A 16,938-nucleotide genomic window follows, 5' to 3' on the forward strand; every position below is an offset into this window, starting at 1 on the left:
GATATGGAGAGGCTTGTGATCAGCACCACACCCTCACAGTCATTGTCAGTTTTTGTGACCAGCGCTGCTACTTCTCAGTGAAGTAGCTCCTCAATTGGCATCATAAGGGATCAGTGCACCACCCTTTGCCGGCAGTGCTTGGCAGAGTCAGATAGTCTTCCATTCAAGTGCTAGCCAAGCCTAAGAGCACTTAACTTAAGTGATCTGATGGGATTCCTGTGTTACCACTGCAGCAAGTATGTTGGCTCTTGAGAACAGTTAAAGTTCATAAATGTACTAATTCATATTTTGCAAGAAATTAAGACTGTTATGATTAATGAATGTTCTTCAGATGCAGTTCCTTTTCTCCTCTGTCTTAGCTTTCTCTTAGGATAGATAAAAAACCCACTCACCAAGTGGCAGCAGGGGAGCGTATGCAAAAAAAGGATTTTACTTTTACAAGCTTTTGGAGTCAAATCTTTTGTGTGTGTGTTCCCCTTCCTGAGTATGTTTCTGAAAGCTTGTAAAAGTTAAATCCTTTTGTGTGTATATTCCCCTGCCACCACTTGGTGAGTGGATATTTTTATCTACCCATTTACATTATAATATCAATAATTGATTATTTTCATTTTTATATTAGCTTCCTCTTTGCTAGTCATTAATGAAGCATTTCTATGTATGACTTGAGCCATTAAGTGCAGAATGAGATGGGCTGCATATGATCATTTCAGCTTCAACCAAGTATCGATTCATTGCAGAATGAGAGAACATATACTAAGTATAAGCAGCCCCAATAACATATCAGTAAGAATTTTACTGTTCCAGAGTGAGAAGTCAATTAAAAAAGTATTGTTCATAAGAAAATTCATGTATCCATTTCATAAAACACCATGTCCTGCTGTGTGAAGAAGTCCATAACTGCCTCCTGCATATTCTGGTCTGACAGCAACCTTTCAAGGCATCTTTTAAATGACCAAAGGCATGATAATCACATTGGGAGAAATCAGGACTATAGCGTCAGTGTTCAAGCATGTTCCACTTCAGTCTGCACAACTTCTGTGTTACAACATCAGTGATGGCCACCTTGTGTCGAAGCACAACCAGCACAAAATTTCGCACATCTTTCCATAATGGTGGTTTCTGACAAGCATGTTGCTTTGTACACATTTTCCACTCTCCATTGTTTGTCCTTTGGAGGCAAGGAAAGTAATAACAGCATGTTGGTCCTGTTTGGACACATTTAGTAATAATGTCACCATAGCTCACGTTTCTGAATTTACTAGACACACATCAGACAGACACAAAGCCACACTAATCTCTTGCCTATAAATTAGTGCCTATATGCACACATCATAGATGCATTACAATGCATTTACTATGCAGCAAATCCTTCATATGGAAACTTTTTGATTGCTGCTTATATTTTCTTTAGTTCTAGCTTGATAATACTCATGACAACAAAACTGCACTACATGTGATTCAAAAGGACTAATCACTACCACCTATCACTGTGCATTCTTTTTTTTCACTTATGATGCTTTCCTTTGAGCTTTTGACCTTCTACCCCTTCACTTGACATTTCCATTTCCATCAACTTTTTAATATGAATCACCTGAGTGCAAGCAACAGCTCTGCTAATACACCGCCCTTTTATACCTTGCATACACAATACTACTGCCAGCTGTATATTTGTGTATCAACATCCCATTACTTTTGTCACCTCAGTGTATACATAATTAAAGAGTCAATATGTCTGTAATGCTGATGATTACATGTCAAACTGTTCAAAAATATACAGGGTGTGATTCAAAAGTTTCAAGACTTATCTCAGAACTAGAAATTTATTAGGCAGGTGAGCGGGCGCGTTGTCGTGGAGGAGTATCCAATCGCCCTTGATCACTGGGTGGACGTGGTGAACTCAATCCCTCAAGTGTCGGAGCACTGACATTCTGACAACAGCCATTGTTTAAAAGTTCCCACACTCTCTTCACATTTTAATCTGTTCAGCTTGATGATGGCCTCCAAGAGCAGTCATCGTCTTCAACATTCCCGTGGCCATCTTTGAAATGTTTGTGCCACATGAAAACCATTGCATGGGACATGGCTTCTTCCTTAAAGGCCTTTCGAATCATACCAAGAGTGTCCATGGCAGTTTTGTTCAGTCACATGTGAAACTTAATTGCATAACACTGTTCCAATGGCTGCTTCATTTCCACCTCTCCCACTTTTCAACCAAGATCAATGACATGCACTCATGCTGCAAGTGATATGCAGCCTCCAGGATTCCAGAGGCAACTGCCACAGCTTCAGTTCATTCTGTGAGACCCCCCACTACTTCCCCCATGCAACGGAACCAATCTTTGCATGCTCCCCTACTCAGAAATTAATCAGTCTTGAAACTTCTGAATCACGCCTTGTATGTTCGAAGGGTTATGTAGTGGACACCCAATGTTATCCTTGTTATGTGCTTCCATGCAACAGACACATTCTCTCTCAATCACTAGTTACCCCAGAACATGATGCCATAAGATATACAGTTTCACCTAATACAAGTTCTCTAAATTTACCTAAAATGTTTTACAGGACCATCATCATCTTCCTTCCCTAGATTCCCATTTAAGTTGTCTGAGCATCTGTGCTCTAATTTCTTATTGGTTACACAGATCAGGACTCCAAGGACCCCAAAAACTTGAGTGTTATCTAGGACTGGTTGGACTTATGTTAAATGAGCATTTTCTTTAAAGGTGCATCACACAGTCCCAGAATTATCTTAAAAACTCAAAGCCTTCTGACTCCCTCCCTGCATCTGATTTTATATGTTGATCTCATTTCATATCATACATCCCAATATTACTACAAAATGATATGAAATGAGATCAACATATTTAAACACTGAGAGAATCCAGAAATTCATCACTAATGTTGTAACTGAACACCTTCGGTTTCTTTTCCTTCTCTATGGGCATTACCTTACATTTATCCATATTTAAATAGAGCATCTATTCATTACACCAAAATGAAGTATTGTCTACATTGTTCCTTGAAAGCATCCAGGAATGATACTTTTCTGTAGACAACAGCATCATCAGCAAACACTCTGATTGTTCTGCTGTCTCTATCTGATAACTGTTTATGATTGTTGAGAACACTAACGGTCTTACTACATTTCCTCAAGGTACAACCAATGTTCTTCTCATTTCTGTTGAATGCTTATCGTCCTATATAGCATATGGTACATTTACTTTTGCACCCTGTAAATCAACATGAAGTCACTATCCTTATCACTCCTCCCACAGTGGTATTCCACCACCCACCAAACCTACAAAATATCCTCATCCATCCCTACACAACCCCTGCTCCCATCCCCTTGCCTCATGGCTCATATCCCTGTAATAGACCTAGATGCAAGACTTGTCCCATGCATTCTCCTACACCACCTACTCCAGACCAGTCATAGACATCACATATCCCATCAAAGGCAGGATTACCTCTGAAAGCAACCGTGTGATCTACACTCCTGGAAATGGAAAAAAGAACACATTGACACCAGTGTGTCAGACCCACCATACTTGCTCCGGACACTGCGAGAGGGCTGTACAAGCAATGATCACACGCACGGCACAGCGGACACACCAGGAACCGCGGTGTTGGCCGTCGAATGGCGCTAGCTGCGCAGCATTTGTGCACCGCCGCCGTCAGTGTCAGCCAGTTTGCCGTGGCATACGGAGCTCCACCGCAGTCTTTAACACTGGTAGCATGCCGCGACAGCGTGGATGTGAACCGTATGTGCAGTTGACAGACTTTGAGCGAGGGCATATAGTGGGCATGCGGGAGGCCGGGTGGACGTACCGCCGAATTGCTCAACACGTAGGGCGTGAGGTCTCCACAGTACATCGATGTTGTCGCCAGTGGTCGGCGGAAGGTGCACGTGCCCATCGACCTGGGACCGGACCGCAGCGACGCACGGATGCACGCCAAGAGCGTAGGATCCTACGCAGTGCCGTAGGGGACTGCGCCGCCACTTCCCAGCAAATTAGGGACACTGTTGCTCCTGGGGTATTGGCGAGGACCATTCGCAACCGTCTCCATGAAGCTGGGCTACGGTCCCGCACACCGTTAGGCCGTCTTCCGCTCACGCCCCAACATCGTGCAGCCCGCCTCCAGTGGTGTCGCGACAGGCGTGAATGGAGGGACGAATGGAGACGTGTTGTCTTCAGCGATGAGAGTCGCTTCTGCCTTGGTGCCAATGATGGTCGTATGCGTGTTTGGCGCCGTGCAGGTGAGCGCCACAATCAGGACTGCATACGACCGAGGCACACAGGGCCAACACCCGGCATCATGGTGTGGGGAGCGATCTCCTACACTGGCCGTACACCACTGGTGATCGTCGAGGGGACACTGAATAGTGCACGGTACATCCAAACCGTCATCGAACCCATCGTTCTACCATTCCTAGACCGGCAAGGGAACTTGCTGTTCCAACAGGACAATGCACATCCACATGTATCCTGTGCCACCCAACATGCTCTAGAAGGTGTAAGTCAACTACCCTGGCCAGCAAGATCTCTGGATCTGTCCCCCATTGAGCATGTTTGGGACTGGATGAAGCGTCGTCTCACGCGGTCTGCACATCCAGCACGAACGCTGGTCCAACTGAGGCGCCAGGTGGAAATGGCATGGCAAGCCGTTCCACAGGACTACATCCAGCATCTCTACGATCGTCTCCATGGGAGAATATCAGCCTGCATTGCTGCGAAAGGTGGATATACACTGGACTAGTGCCGACATTGTGCATGCTCTGTTGCCTGTGTCTATGTGTCTGTGGTTCTGTCAGTGTGATCATGTGATGTATATGACCCCAGGAATGTGTCAATAAAGTTTCCCCTTCCTGGGACAATGAATTCACGGTGTTCTTATTTCAATTTCCAGGAGTGTACAAGATAAGCTGCAAATACTGTGCTGCATGCTACGTTGGCATGACAACCAACAAGCTGTCTGTCTGTCTGCATGAATGGCTACTGACTAACTGTGACCAAGAAACAACTGGACCATCTTGTTGCTGATGATGCAGCCCAACATGACATAATTCATTTCGATGACTGATTCACAGCCTATGCCATCTGGATCCTTCCCACCAACACCAGATTTCCTGAACTATACATGTGGTATCTCTTCCTGCAATATATCATATGATCTGGTAATCCTCCTGGCCTCAAACTTCATTAGTCATTGTCCTTACCCATCTAACCCCTTCCCTGTTCCCACTGACACACTACGCAGCCCTCTATTCCAACAGTGCACCCAGTCTTTTTACTTCTCTCTATTTCCGCTATCCCCTCTCTCCCCCACCTGACAGCACCTAGATGCACTACCCTCTCCCCACCTTGTCCCTGCATGCTCCCACTAACAGCATTTCACATCCCCCACCCATGTCCTGCTATCCCTCCCCATTCCCACCCACCCCAGCCTCCTCCTTGCCACCATACATTTGCCTCTCCCATCATGCACTGCTGCTCGTTGTCTGGCTTCAGCTGCCAGAGACTGTGGTCATGTGTTTGTGAGTAGAGTTTGTGTGTGTGTGTGTGTGTGTGTGTGTGTGTGTGTGTGTGTGTGTGTGTGTCTGTGTCTGTTGTCTTTTTTGACAAAGGCCTTGTTGCCTTGTTAGCTGACAGCTCATTTTGTGACAATCTTTTTGTTGTGCCTATCACAACTCAGTATCTCTGCTGTATGGTGAGTAGCAACTATCCTTTTCTTAATATTATTAAAATAGTGACAAATATAAATAACATGTAATTTGCTTCTGTATTTAATTATGGTCAGAAGTTTTACTATATCCAGTACTGTTTTATCATATTCACTGTTTTTCATATTGTAAAGTATGGATAATATGGGAAAATCTCATTTGTTTGCAGATGATATCAGATCTTATGATTGTGGAAGCAGTAGACACCACTGTACGAAACATGAGTAGGGATTCTTCAGAACCTGTTTACTATTATCAGTTTTCCTTCAGTGGACCTCTCAATGCATATCCTGATTTCCCAGGTAAACAATTTTACATGCTTCAAAGTGTCAGTTACACCCTCTGATTTTTCTCTTTCAATTTTAAGTATTTCACTTGAGAATGCTTCTTCCATAAAGCTACAACTTAAAATATGGTGTGTGTTGCACAGGTGCTTCCCATGGTGATGACAGAAGATACATGAGTTACTATACATCACTAGAAACAGATTCTGCTGGATACAGAATCGCAATGCAGTTGTTACAACTGTGGACAAATTTTGTGAAATATAGGTAAAGTAATTCATTTCATTCATTCACTGTTTTTCCACATACTTTCTATTAGAATGTTTAAAATGGCAATGAATACATCTGTACTAGTACTGGTACAGAAAAGAAAATAACATAAATTACTTATGTATATTATTCTCGGTATATGTTTGTAGTGAACTGGTCAATATATGGTCAGAAATTTGTGTGACTCTTTTCTGTCAAGATTTAACATATGTCACATTGCTCTGAAGATCTGGCAGATCTTTGTTAGGCCTTATAATAAGTTAGCACTTCTTGCATATTGAATCTGAAATTGGATGGCTTTGAAAACCTTTCCTACTAAATGTGATTATAGTGCCTTAACCTCTGGATCACCTCACTTTGTGGTGTCATTAGAAAGTCATTGGTACGACCATAAAGACCTGTGCTCAGCACTGAATCTTTTAGTAAAGAACAAAGAAGATATTCAGAAGGAGGTTTTATTGTTAATAAGAAAATTTTACCTCAGATTGCAGATCTTAAAATAATTTCATATCAAATAACACACCAGCAAAAAAATAAATAAATAAATAGGTGCTATTCATTGGAAGTAATGAAATTTGATACTTTAAACTGATGAAGAAGCTGAGTATCTTTAGAAGGACTCGCAACATGACAAAACAAATATGAATCTGTTACCATACTAGTTCTAACCAATTCTTTGGTTCCTTGTTGAATTTCTTCTGTAGCTGAAGCAAACAAACCAATGTCACCATAATGAGATTTTCACTCTGCAGTGGAGTGTTCTCTGATATGAAACTTTCTGGCAGATTAAAGCTGTGTGCCGAACCGAGACTCAAACTCAGGACCTTTGCCTTTCGCGGGCAAGTGCTCTACCAACTGAGCTACCCAAGCACGGCTCATGCCCTGTCCTCACAGCTTTACTTCTGCCAGTATCTCGTCTCCTACCTTCCAAACTTTACAGATGCTCTCCTGCGAACCTTGCAGAACTAGCACTCCTGAAAGAAATGATATTGTGGAGACATGGCTTAGCCACAGCCTGGGGGATGTTTCCAGAACGAGATTTTCACTCCTTTCTTTCAGGAGTGCTAGTTCTGCAAGGTTCGCAGGAGAGCATCTGTAAAGTTTGGAAGGTAGGAGACGAGATACTGGCAGAAGTAAAGCTGTGAGGACAGGGCATGAGCCGTGCTTGGGTAGCTCAGTTGGTAGAGCACTTGCCCGTGAAAGGCAAAGGTCCCGAGTTCAAGTCTCGGTCCAGCACACAGTTTTAATCTGCCAGAAAGTTTCAAACCAATGTCAACAAGAAATTCAGTTTCTATGAGTTAAGATCATGTAAGATGAATTGCTCTGTCATCCCAGTTAAATATTTCAAAAAAGTTCTTTAAAATTACAATAAATACTCTTGCAAAATGTAATCATCTTGCCTAATTCTTTTTTCAATTTGATAATTTCCACTTTCTTTGTACAGTGTTACAGAAATAACAAGACAGCAGTATATTTTCTTAGACTGATCTGTGTAGTCTGATTGCATGTTTTATCAAGTGCCTATTTGTAGTATTCACTGTCTAAGGAACTGAACAGTATTTTTAATTTCTTTCCCTCCAATTAGGAGTACCAACCATCTAAAAACTGGCCTAATTTCTTCTCTAATCATTAACATTCTAATTTATGGTGTTCTCTTATTCTTCTTAATCTATACCTTCAATTGCCTACAGTTACACTATAAAGAATATGTCTTCTTGCCCATTGCTTCAAAGATACTGAAATTCTTGAAGACAATACACCAATGCTGATGAACTTACATAATGTCAAATAATGGAAAGTCTTGGATGGAATAACAGCAATATGGGAAGGATTAATTGCTACTTGCCACATAGAGGAGGAGAGGAGGCATTGAATTGCAGAAAAGCACAGTGTAGAAGACTGCTGAAATATTAAGGATTCACACAGAGTTACCTGTTTTGGAAGAAGGACTTCATCTGAAAGCTTAATATTTTAGAAGTCTTTTTCATTGTGCCTGTCTGTGACTTAACCCGTCTGGCCTTATGCAAGCAGTTATTTGGCTTTGCATTGATTGGTCAAGTTGTTGAACGCCCTCATTATAGGTATTGTGACAAATTCCATTCAATTTTATTTATTTATTAATTTAGATCCCATCAGTCCAATACAGCAAGAGATTTGCATGGATGTAGGACATGTCAGATTATTAGAAATTATACAAAAGGAACACATAAAAAACCCTCTCGAAAGAGGAGATATAAGACAAAATACACATTAATATATAAGGACAAAACTACACTTAAAAAAGTGAAAATAAAGGTAGATGCTAATAGCTACACAAAAGACCTAGTAATGTTAACAATGATTCTAACTATCATAATGCTTAAGTCTACATCAAATTTAATTAAAAGAAAAAAATCAATTGGAGTGAATACGATTTATATATGCTTCAACCCAATACATGGAACTGTCTATTAGATAGTGTTTAAGCTGTTATTTACATTTGGGAAGCTTGTGGGAAAGTGATTTCAGTGATGGTGGGAGAGTATTGAACACCTTGCAGCTCATGTAATGGACTCCGTTTTGTACAATACTAAGGTGTTTTAATTCATAATGGAGGTCCATCTTCCTTTTGACATTGTGAGTATGGTATGAATCATTGGTTTTGTGTAGTTGCTCACTTTTTCCAATGAAACATAACAGAGAGTAGATATATTGGCACGTAGTTGTCAATTTCCTAATAAGGTTTCTACAAGAATGTCTAGGCAGGATTCCACTCATTACCCTAATAATTCTCTTTTGGGTAATGAATATTTTTTTTGGAAAGTGGCTGATTATCCCAGGAAACTATGCCATACAACAACAGTGCATGGAAGTAACTAAAAGAAGCAATTAGACAGTCAAAATCCTGAGCTGGTTGGAGAGTCATGCCCATAATGCTCCAAATATTCTCATTTTGTCCCTTTCTCACGTGATTAGTACCAACCTATCTTTTCCATATTGTTGAATTAATGTAATGTGTTAGTTCTGATGCCTTACTTAGTACATTTGATTGTAATAGTGTCATTCGCAACTTCCAATAGCCTCAGTGTCAGTGCAACATTAAACAGAAACTCCATACTTTTCCATCTGTTGTCCAGTTCCTAACAATAATGTTACAAAATGTAGCTCAAAGCATTTCACATATACAATTCAATTAGCCTGTAGTTGTAGCTACATCTTTTTCAGAAATGTGTAACAATAATAATGAAAGGAGAAAGACTTTGAAATTTCAGCTATAGAAACTGCTTTGAAAAAATAGTTATAATTAGCCTCTACAGAAGTCCAGATGGGGTCTTACATACACTCTTACGAAACTAGACAGTGCGCTCAGTAAATTTAAAGCTAATAAAAAAAGATTTAACAGTATGTGGTCATTTTAACATAAATTTCCAGCAAAACTCAAATGAAAAGCAAAAATCTCATGACCATAATTTCAATCTGTAATTTATAGACCAATATAAACATTCCCACTAGAATTACTAAAACCATGTATACCACTATTGAGCTGAATCCATAAATATGAGATTTAGTGACATTAACAGGGAGTATATTGCTTTCCATACTAAACCCAAAACCACAATGCAAACACAATTAGTTAAAGAAGAATGAATCCTACGTGAAAAAACTATAAGTATCCTCAGACAACTGTTAGCTAAGGAAACATGGAATGAAGTATATTATAATTGCAGCACATGTGAAAAGTACAACAGATTTGTGTAAATATTTACTAACTACTTGAACATGTGTTCCCAATTAAGAAACACACATTGAGATCTAATAACAAAAACAAGTTTTGGATAACAGCCGGAATTAAGATCTCAAGCAAAAAACAATAAAAGTATATGATATTTTAAAGATACAGTGGGTGTGTGATGAATTTCTTGCCTACTGCAGAAAATCCAAGACAATACTTTAAAAAACTGTTAAGAAAACAAATACATTCCAAGACAAAAAAAAGGATAAACCACAAAGGAATTATCCAAATAGGATGGAAATCACAAGATGTGATGTACATGTACAGCAAAACCAATTATTATAATTTCAGGAAAATTAGGTGATTTATTGGAAAGGATTTTACAAATTAAGCAGATCAATAATGAATTGGTCTACCTCTAACCCTCAAACAAGCAGTTACTTGACTTGGCACTGATCAATCAAGTTGTTGAATGTCCTCCTGATGCATATTGTGCCAACTTCTGTGCAATTGGTACATTAGATAGTAAAAATCCACGGCTGGTTGGAGGGCCCTGTCCATAATGCACCAAATATTCTCACTCGAAGAGAGATCCAGTGAAATTTCTGGCCAAGTTAGAGTTTGGCAAGCATAACGAGAAGCAGTAGAAACCCTAACAATATTCAGGTGGGTCTCAATCTGCGGAAATGTAAGCCCAGGATAGCTTGCCATGAAGGGAAGCAAAACTGGGTGCAGAGTATTGTCAACATCCTGTTGTGCTGTATGGGTGCCACAGATGACAAAAAAGGGGTTCTCCTATGAAAAAAAAGGTCACCCCACACCGTCCTTCATGGTTGTTGTGCCGTATGGTCGGCAACAGTCAGGGTGGCATCCCACTACTGTATGGGCCATTTCCAGACATGTCTTTTCTGGTCATTGGGGCTCAGTTTGAAGTGAAATTCATCACTGAAGACTATTTTATTACAATCATTGAGATTCCAGGCTGAAAACGTGTCTGGAGATGTGCCAGTTTGACTGTTGCCCACCATACAGTGTGAAAATGAAGAGTGATGGTCCGGAGCGCCATTTATTTTCATAGCAGGGCCCATTCGGTTGTCATCTTTACAGCCATACATCAACAGTATACTATGCCCCATTTTGTTGCTCTTCATGGAAAGTCATTTTGGGCTTACACATCAGCAAGATAATGTCCACCTGCACACAGTGAGATCTTCTACTGCTCGTCTTCATGCTTGCCAAACCCTTACTGGGCAGCAAGGTCACCAGACCTGTCTCCAATTAGAGAGTCTGGAGCATTATGGGCAGCGTCCTGCTACTATCTCAATATTTTGATGATCTAATACATCAACTGGATGGAATTTGTTATGATATCCCTAAGAAGGACACCTAATAACTCTGTCAATCAATGCCAAGTTTGCATAAGGCCAAAGGTGGACCAACACATTTTAACTTTCTCAGTTTAGGAAGTGCTTTCTCTTGAATAAATCATCAATTTTTCTGAAATTATAATCATTTGTTTATCTGTAAATGTACAACACATCCACAGATTTCTGAATATCACTACCAACATCAAGTTATGACAAGATGAAAAGAAAATAACAGACCCAAGGAAAGTCAAAATATCATCAACAGCTATTTTTCAGATATAAGTGGACAGGTAATCATTATGATTACCCCAAGCAATCAAAGTGCAAGAGGATCATCATTTAGGATGAGCAGCTCTGCTATCTCACTGTATCTGCACCCAATGAAAGAAGAAGAAAGTTTGAACATCATAAAAACCTTAAAAATGAAACAGGTTTCAGTAGTAGCTGGCATACCTGAAAAAATAAGAAAAAAATGTGTAGTGAGTTCTTGTAAAATCACTGGTATAATTATGCAAAAATAGTTCACTGGCATCAGCAACACTCTTGTCCTGTCTAAAAACTGCTAAATTGAAACTGATATACAAAAAAAGGAAATGTAGAAGTAGTTGGCAATAACAGACCAATTGCCTTATTGTTTGACTTTTCAAAAATTTTAGATAATTTCTTGCACAAAAGTCTACAGGCTTTATGCAAAAAGAGCAGATTATGTCCACAGCACAGTGTAGATTTGAAAAAAACTGCCCAACTGACCCTGATATCTATGAATTCCTGAGTGGAATTTACCAGAAACTGGACAGTGTCAAATATGTTACTGGTTTATGCCCTGACTTGTTGAAGACATTCAGTATTATAGATCATGAGAAGCTACTACAGGAATTGAATTAACAGGGCATCAGAAGCACCGCTGTGAAGGGTCAGGTCATGGCTTTGTAGACATAAAGAAACAGTGGAAATACAACACAATGAATACAACAAAATCACCCACTTTCTCATGTTACCAAGAGGTGAACATGGTGTTCCTCAAGGATCAGTACTGGGACCAGCACTGTTCCTCCTGTACAAATGACCTACAAACAAACATTTATTGTCAAAATGCTTATCGGTCTGCTGATGACACAAGCTTTCTCATCAGTGCACAAAATTATTACAAGAAAATACAACAAAGCCAATGAATAGCATAGAAGAATGTTTCACATGCAATAAGCTAATCATAAATATAGGAAAAACTGTAGCACTCAACTTATATAATGTCAACGAAAAGGTTCCATGAACTGTAAATATCCAGTTGTCTAACAAAGCTGTAAAAAGAGTTGACCTAACAAAGTTTTTTGGGTTCTGCAGGTTGGAAACTCATACTGACAACCTCACAAAAAGAAATTGAGCACTTCACATTCTGTGGCGAGGATGCTTGATAACTGCTGCAGCAAAGACTGTCTAAAAAGTGCGTGCTATGCAAATGTTCAGTCACTTCTGACATAAGGAGTTATTTTATTGTGAGCTTCTCCAAACAGCATTAAGCTAAACACAATGCAAAAAAAAAGACTCATAAGAATCATAAAATGGACCACACAAGGAAAATATTACAAGCCTTTCTCCAAAAAACTGCAAATCCTTCAACTTCCATACTTGCACATACATAAAACCATAGTATTCGTAAAGCAGTATGTGTCTGAAAATCCTGCAATCTTCCTCAGAAACAAAGTTGTACATGTCCACAATAGGAGGCAAAAAATGGGTCTCCATATGTACTGAACAAAAATTAAGCTCTTCCAAAATGGAGTTCTGCAACACTCTCTCTCTCTCTCTCTCTCTCTCTCTCTCTCTCTCTCTCTCACACACACACACACACACACACACATACATACAAATTACTGAGTAACACACATTCTGTAAAGAGTATTACAGGATTCAAAGCTGCACTGATGGCCTATCTAATTAACTATTGCTTACAAGTCTGAAACTATTCTTTGATAAACAATAATATTCTGTACAAATATAAATAATAATGTACCATTATTATGAACTGAAAGTATAGTAGCATTATAACCATTGGTCCAGTTCTAATAACAATGTACCAATAATCTGAATTGTAGCTCTAAATAATTAATGATGTTTTATAATGATTGAAATAGCACTCTGTCAAATACTGACTGACATCTTACTGTACAGTCTATGTACCCACAACATGTCATGTACAAATTAATAAATAAACAGTTCAAAAAGTATGTATCCCAACAATCACAAGGGAAGTAATGTATTTCAGGACTACACTTTAATATTTTTCAGATTCGACAATTTTTGCTTTATGTCAAGAATTTAGTAAATTGTAACTACCCACTGTAACTTGACATTTCAGTGATTTGCAACTGTTGTTTTCATTGATTCATTTATATTCACATTATAGGCAAGGAAAAACAGTTCAACAGATTACGCTGAATTTGTAACCATCAGTAACCAAACTAGTACAAATTTAGAATTGCTGTTCTAATATACAATTCTACTTAGCTTTTACATGACATTGGCTCTTAAAAGACACTTCGCTATTTCACAATGTTGCAGATTTCAAATTGCAAATATAGTAAAATCTAAATTATAAAAGTATTTACATAATATTTACAGGGACTGAGAATCTAATATTGATTCAGTATTGTCAGTGTTACAAAGGGAGCTTTCTGCACAAATTTTTACAAACTACACTCCTGGAAATTGAAATAAGAACACCGTGAATTCATTGTCCCAGGAAGGGGAAACTTTATTGACACATTCCTGGGGTCAGATACATCACATGATCACACTGACAGAACCACAGGCACATAGACACAGGCAACAGAGCATGCACAATGTCGGCACTAGCACAGTGTATATCCACCTTTCGCAGCAATGCAGGCTGCTATTCTCCCATGGAGACGATCATAGAGATGCTGGATGTAGTCCTGTGGAACGGCTTCCCATGCCATTTCCACCTGGCGCCTCAGTTGGACCAGCGTTCGTGCTGGACGTGCAGACCGCGTGAGACGACGCTTCATCCAGTCCCAAACATGCTCAATGGGGGACAGATCCGGAGATCTTGCTGGCCAGGGTAGTTGACTTACACCTTCTAGAGCACGTTGGGTGGCACGGGATACATGCGGACGTGCATTGTCCTGTTGGAACAGCAAGTTCCCTTGCCGGTCTAGGAATGGTAGAACGATGGGTTCGATGACGGTTTGGATGTACCGTGCACTATTCAGTGTCCCCTCGACGATCACCAGTGGTGTACGGCCAGTGTAGGAGATCGCTCCCCACACCATAATGCCGGGTGTTGGCCCTGTGTGCCTCGGTTGTATGCAGTCCTGATTGTGGCGCTCACCTGCACGGCGCCAAACACGCATATGACCACCATTGGCACCAAGGCAGAAGCGACTCTCATCACTGAAGACGACACGTCTCCATTCGTCCCTCCATTCACGCCTGTCGCGACACCACTGGAGGCGGGCTGCACGATGTTGGGGCGTGAGCGGAAGACGGCCTAACGGTGTGCGGGACCGTAGCCCAGCTTCATGGAGACGGTTGCGAATGGTCCTCGCCGATACCCCAGGAGCAACAGTGTCCCTAATTTGCTGGGAAGTGGCGGTGCGGTCCCCTACGGCACTGCGTAGGATCCTACGCTCTTGGCGTGCATCCGTGCGTCGCTGCGGTCCGGTCCCAGGTCGACGGGCACGTGCACCTTCCACCGACCACTGGCGACAACATCGATGTACAGTGGAGACCTCACGCCCCACGTGTTGAGCAATTCGGCGGTACGTCCACCCGGCCTCCCGCATGCCCACTATACGCCCTCGCTCAAAGTCCGTCAACTGCACATACGGTTCATGTCCACGCTGTCGCGGCATGCTACCAGTGTTAAAGACTGCGATGGAGCTCTGTATGCCACGGCAAACTGGCTGACACTGACGGCGGCGGTGCACAAATGCTGCGCAGCTAGCGCCATTCGACGGCCAACACCGCGGTTCCTGGTGTGTCCGCTGTGCCGTGCGTGTGATCATTGCTTGTACAGCCCTCTCGCAGTGTCCGGAGCAAGTCTGGTGGTTCTGACACACCGGTGTCAATGTGTTCTTTTTTCCATTTCCAGGAGTGTATTATAAAATTGGGGAAGATACATAAAGTCTTAAGCTTACTTCCTATTATAAACAACAGTAATAAAGTATCACAGAGTTTGACTGTAATTCTGAACTTTCTCCTTTCAGTGATCCAATTCCATATGACACTGATGAATTACTTACAGAAGACTGGAAACAATATGAGGCAGACAGCACAAATTATCTAGGAATAGGCTCCACTCTTGAAGCAGGTACAGGGCTCAACAAGGAACGGATGGATTTCTGGCACAGTGTGATGCCATAAGTTAGTTAGTGATGTTACAAAATCTGATAAGCAACCTGTATACCTTAATTTGCATTGAAAAATCATATCACAAAAACTGTTAATGAATATACCTCAAAAAGATGGAAGAGAATCATCCACACGAAATACTCCTTGCAATATCATAAAACTATGAATCTATTTAATTTCTATATATTGTGTGTCTTGTAGGTAGCTAATTTAAGTTCCAATGTTTAGAAAATAAATTCAACACTGCTGAATGTTCATATGGAAATATTACTGTCTGGTAAACAAGTTCCTAATTTCTTCTAATACCTCAGATTAACATTAATGCACCCTTTCACAAAATTTATAAAAACTGTGGATAAAACAATATACAAAAACTGATTACAGAATACAAAAGAATTTTTGGAAATGTCAGAAGCAATTATTTAAATATCTTGGAATTGTATCAGTTGGAAATTCAAAAATATGCCACAAATTAAGAGCCATTCTGTTGACTTATACATTTTCCTTTACTTGTACTGTTTGTCAGTGTCTGTAAAGAGAGATAAAATCTTGATACATAAGCCTAAATTTACATCATTTTTTGGTATTTACATACTGTTCAAGAAGTTCTCCAATGTGTTTGATGGTATGCCCTCACAGAAGCTTGTTATTTACTACCTTTGCCCATCCTGTACTCACCATGTTGTTGCCATCACATATTGTAATTATTAGTAGTATGTAAGATTTCAGTGCCTAATTCAAAACAAAATTTAAATCATTGAGAAATATTCATTTCAACACATATGTGGTAAAGCATGTAGTAAAGTAAAATATTATAAATTGGGCTACTTTGCGATGGATTTTAGTATTTTCCTCGTTTTCTGAAAAGATTTTGTGCAAAATGACTAAATGTAGGTTAGTTTGACATATTTAACCTTCATCTTTTTGAACATGAAAGGCATTTTGTTCTGTACTCATTCCTTTTCAAGTGAGCCCCCCTGATTTTGTCCCAATTTTACCCCATGAGTTGGGGGTTACACTGGGACAAGTCATTGTTAAGGCTAAAATCAGTAAATAAAAATAACTATTCTGCTCTTTATTTGAACCAGTATTGGCTCCATTACAATGACATAAAAGTAATTAGTAACATAAAAATTTTATAAAGATAGTAGATTGAACACATCAATGAGTTTGAGCAACTGTGAACAGATACTAAAGACACAAAATCATGAA

General features: G+C 40.1%; 1 protein-coding gene across 1 annotated transcript in view; it reads left to right on the forward strand.

Moving 5' to 3' along the window:
* LOC126456212 (esterase FE4-like) overlaps positions 1-15,967 on the forward strand; it is a 72,062-nt gene extending 56,095 nt beyond the window's left edge. The window contains exons 8-10 of the mRNA XM_050091966.1: positions 5,892-6,024; positions 6,153-6,273; positions 15,582-15,967. Of these exons, the coding sequence (XP_049947923.1) occupies positions 5,892-6,024; positions 6,153-6,273; positions 15,582-15,738 (411 nt within the window). The 3' untranslated portion in view covers positions 15,739-15,967. The remainder of the gene's footprint in view (positions 1-5,891; positions 6,025-6,152; positions 6,274-15,581) is intronic.
* The last annotated feature ends 971 nt before the right edge of the window (positions 15,968-16,938 follow it).

The sequence above is a fragment of the Schistocerca serialis genome, chromosome 2 (genome assembly GCF_023864345.2).
Source record: "Schistocerca serialis cubense isolate TAMUIC-IGC-003099 chromosome 2, iqSchSeri2.2, whole genome shotgun sequence".
NCBI lineage: Eukaryota > Metazoa > Arthropoda > Insecta > Orthoptera > Acrididae > Schistocerca > Schistocerca serialis.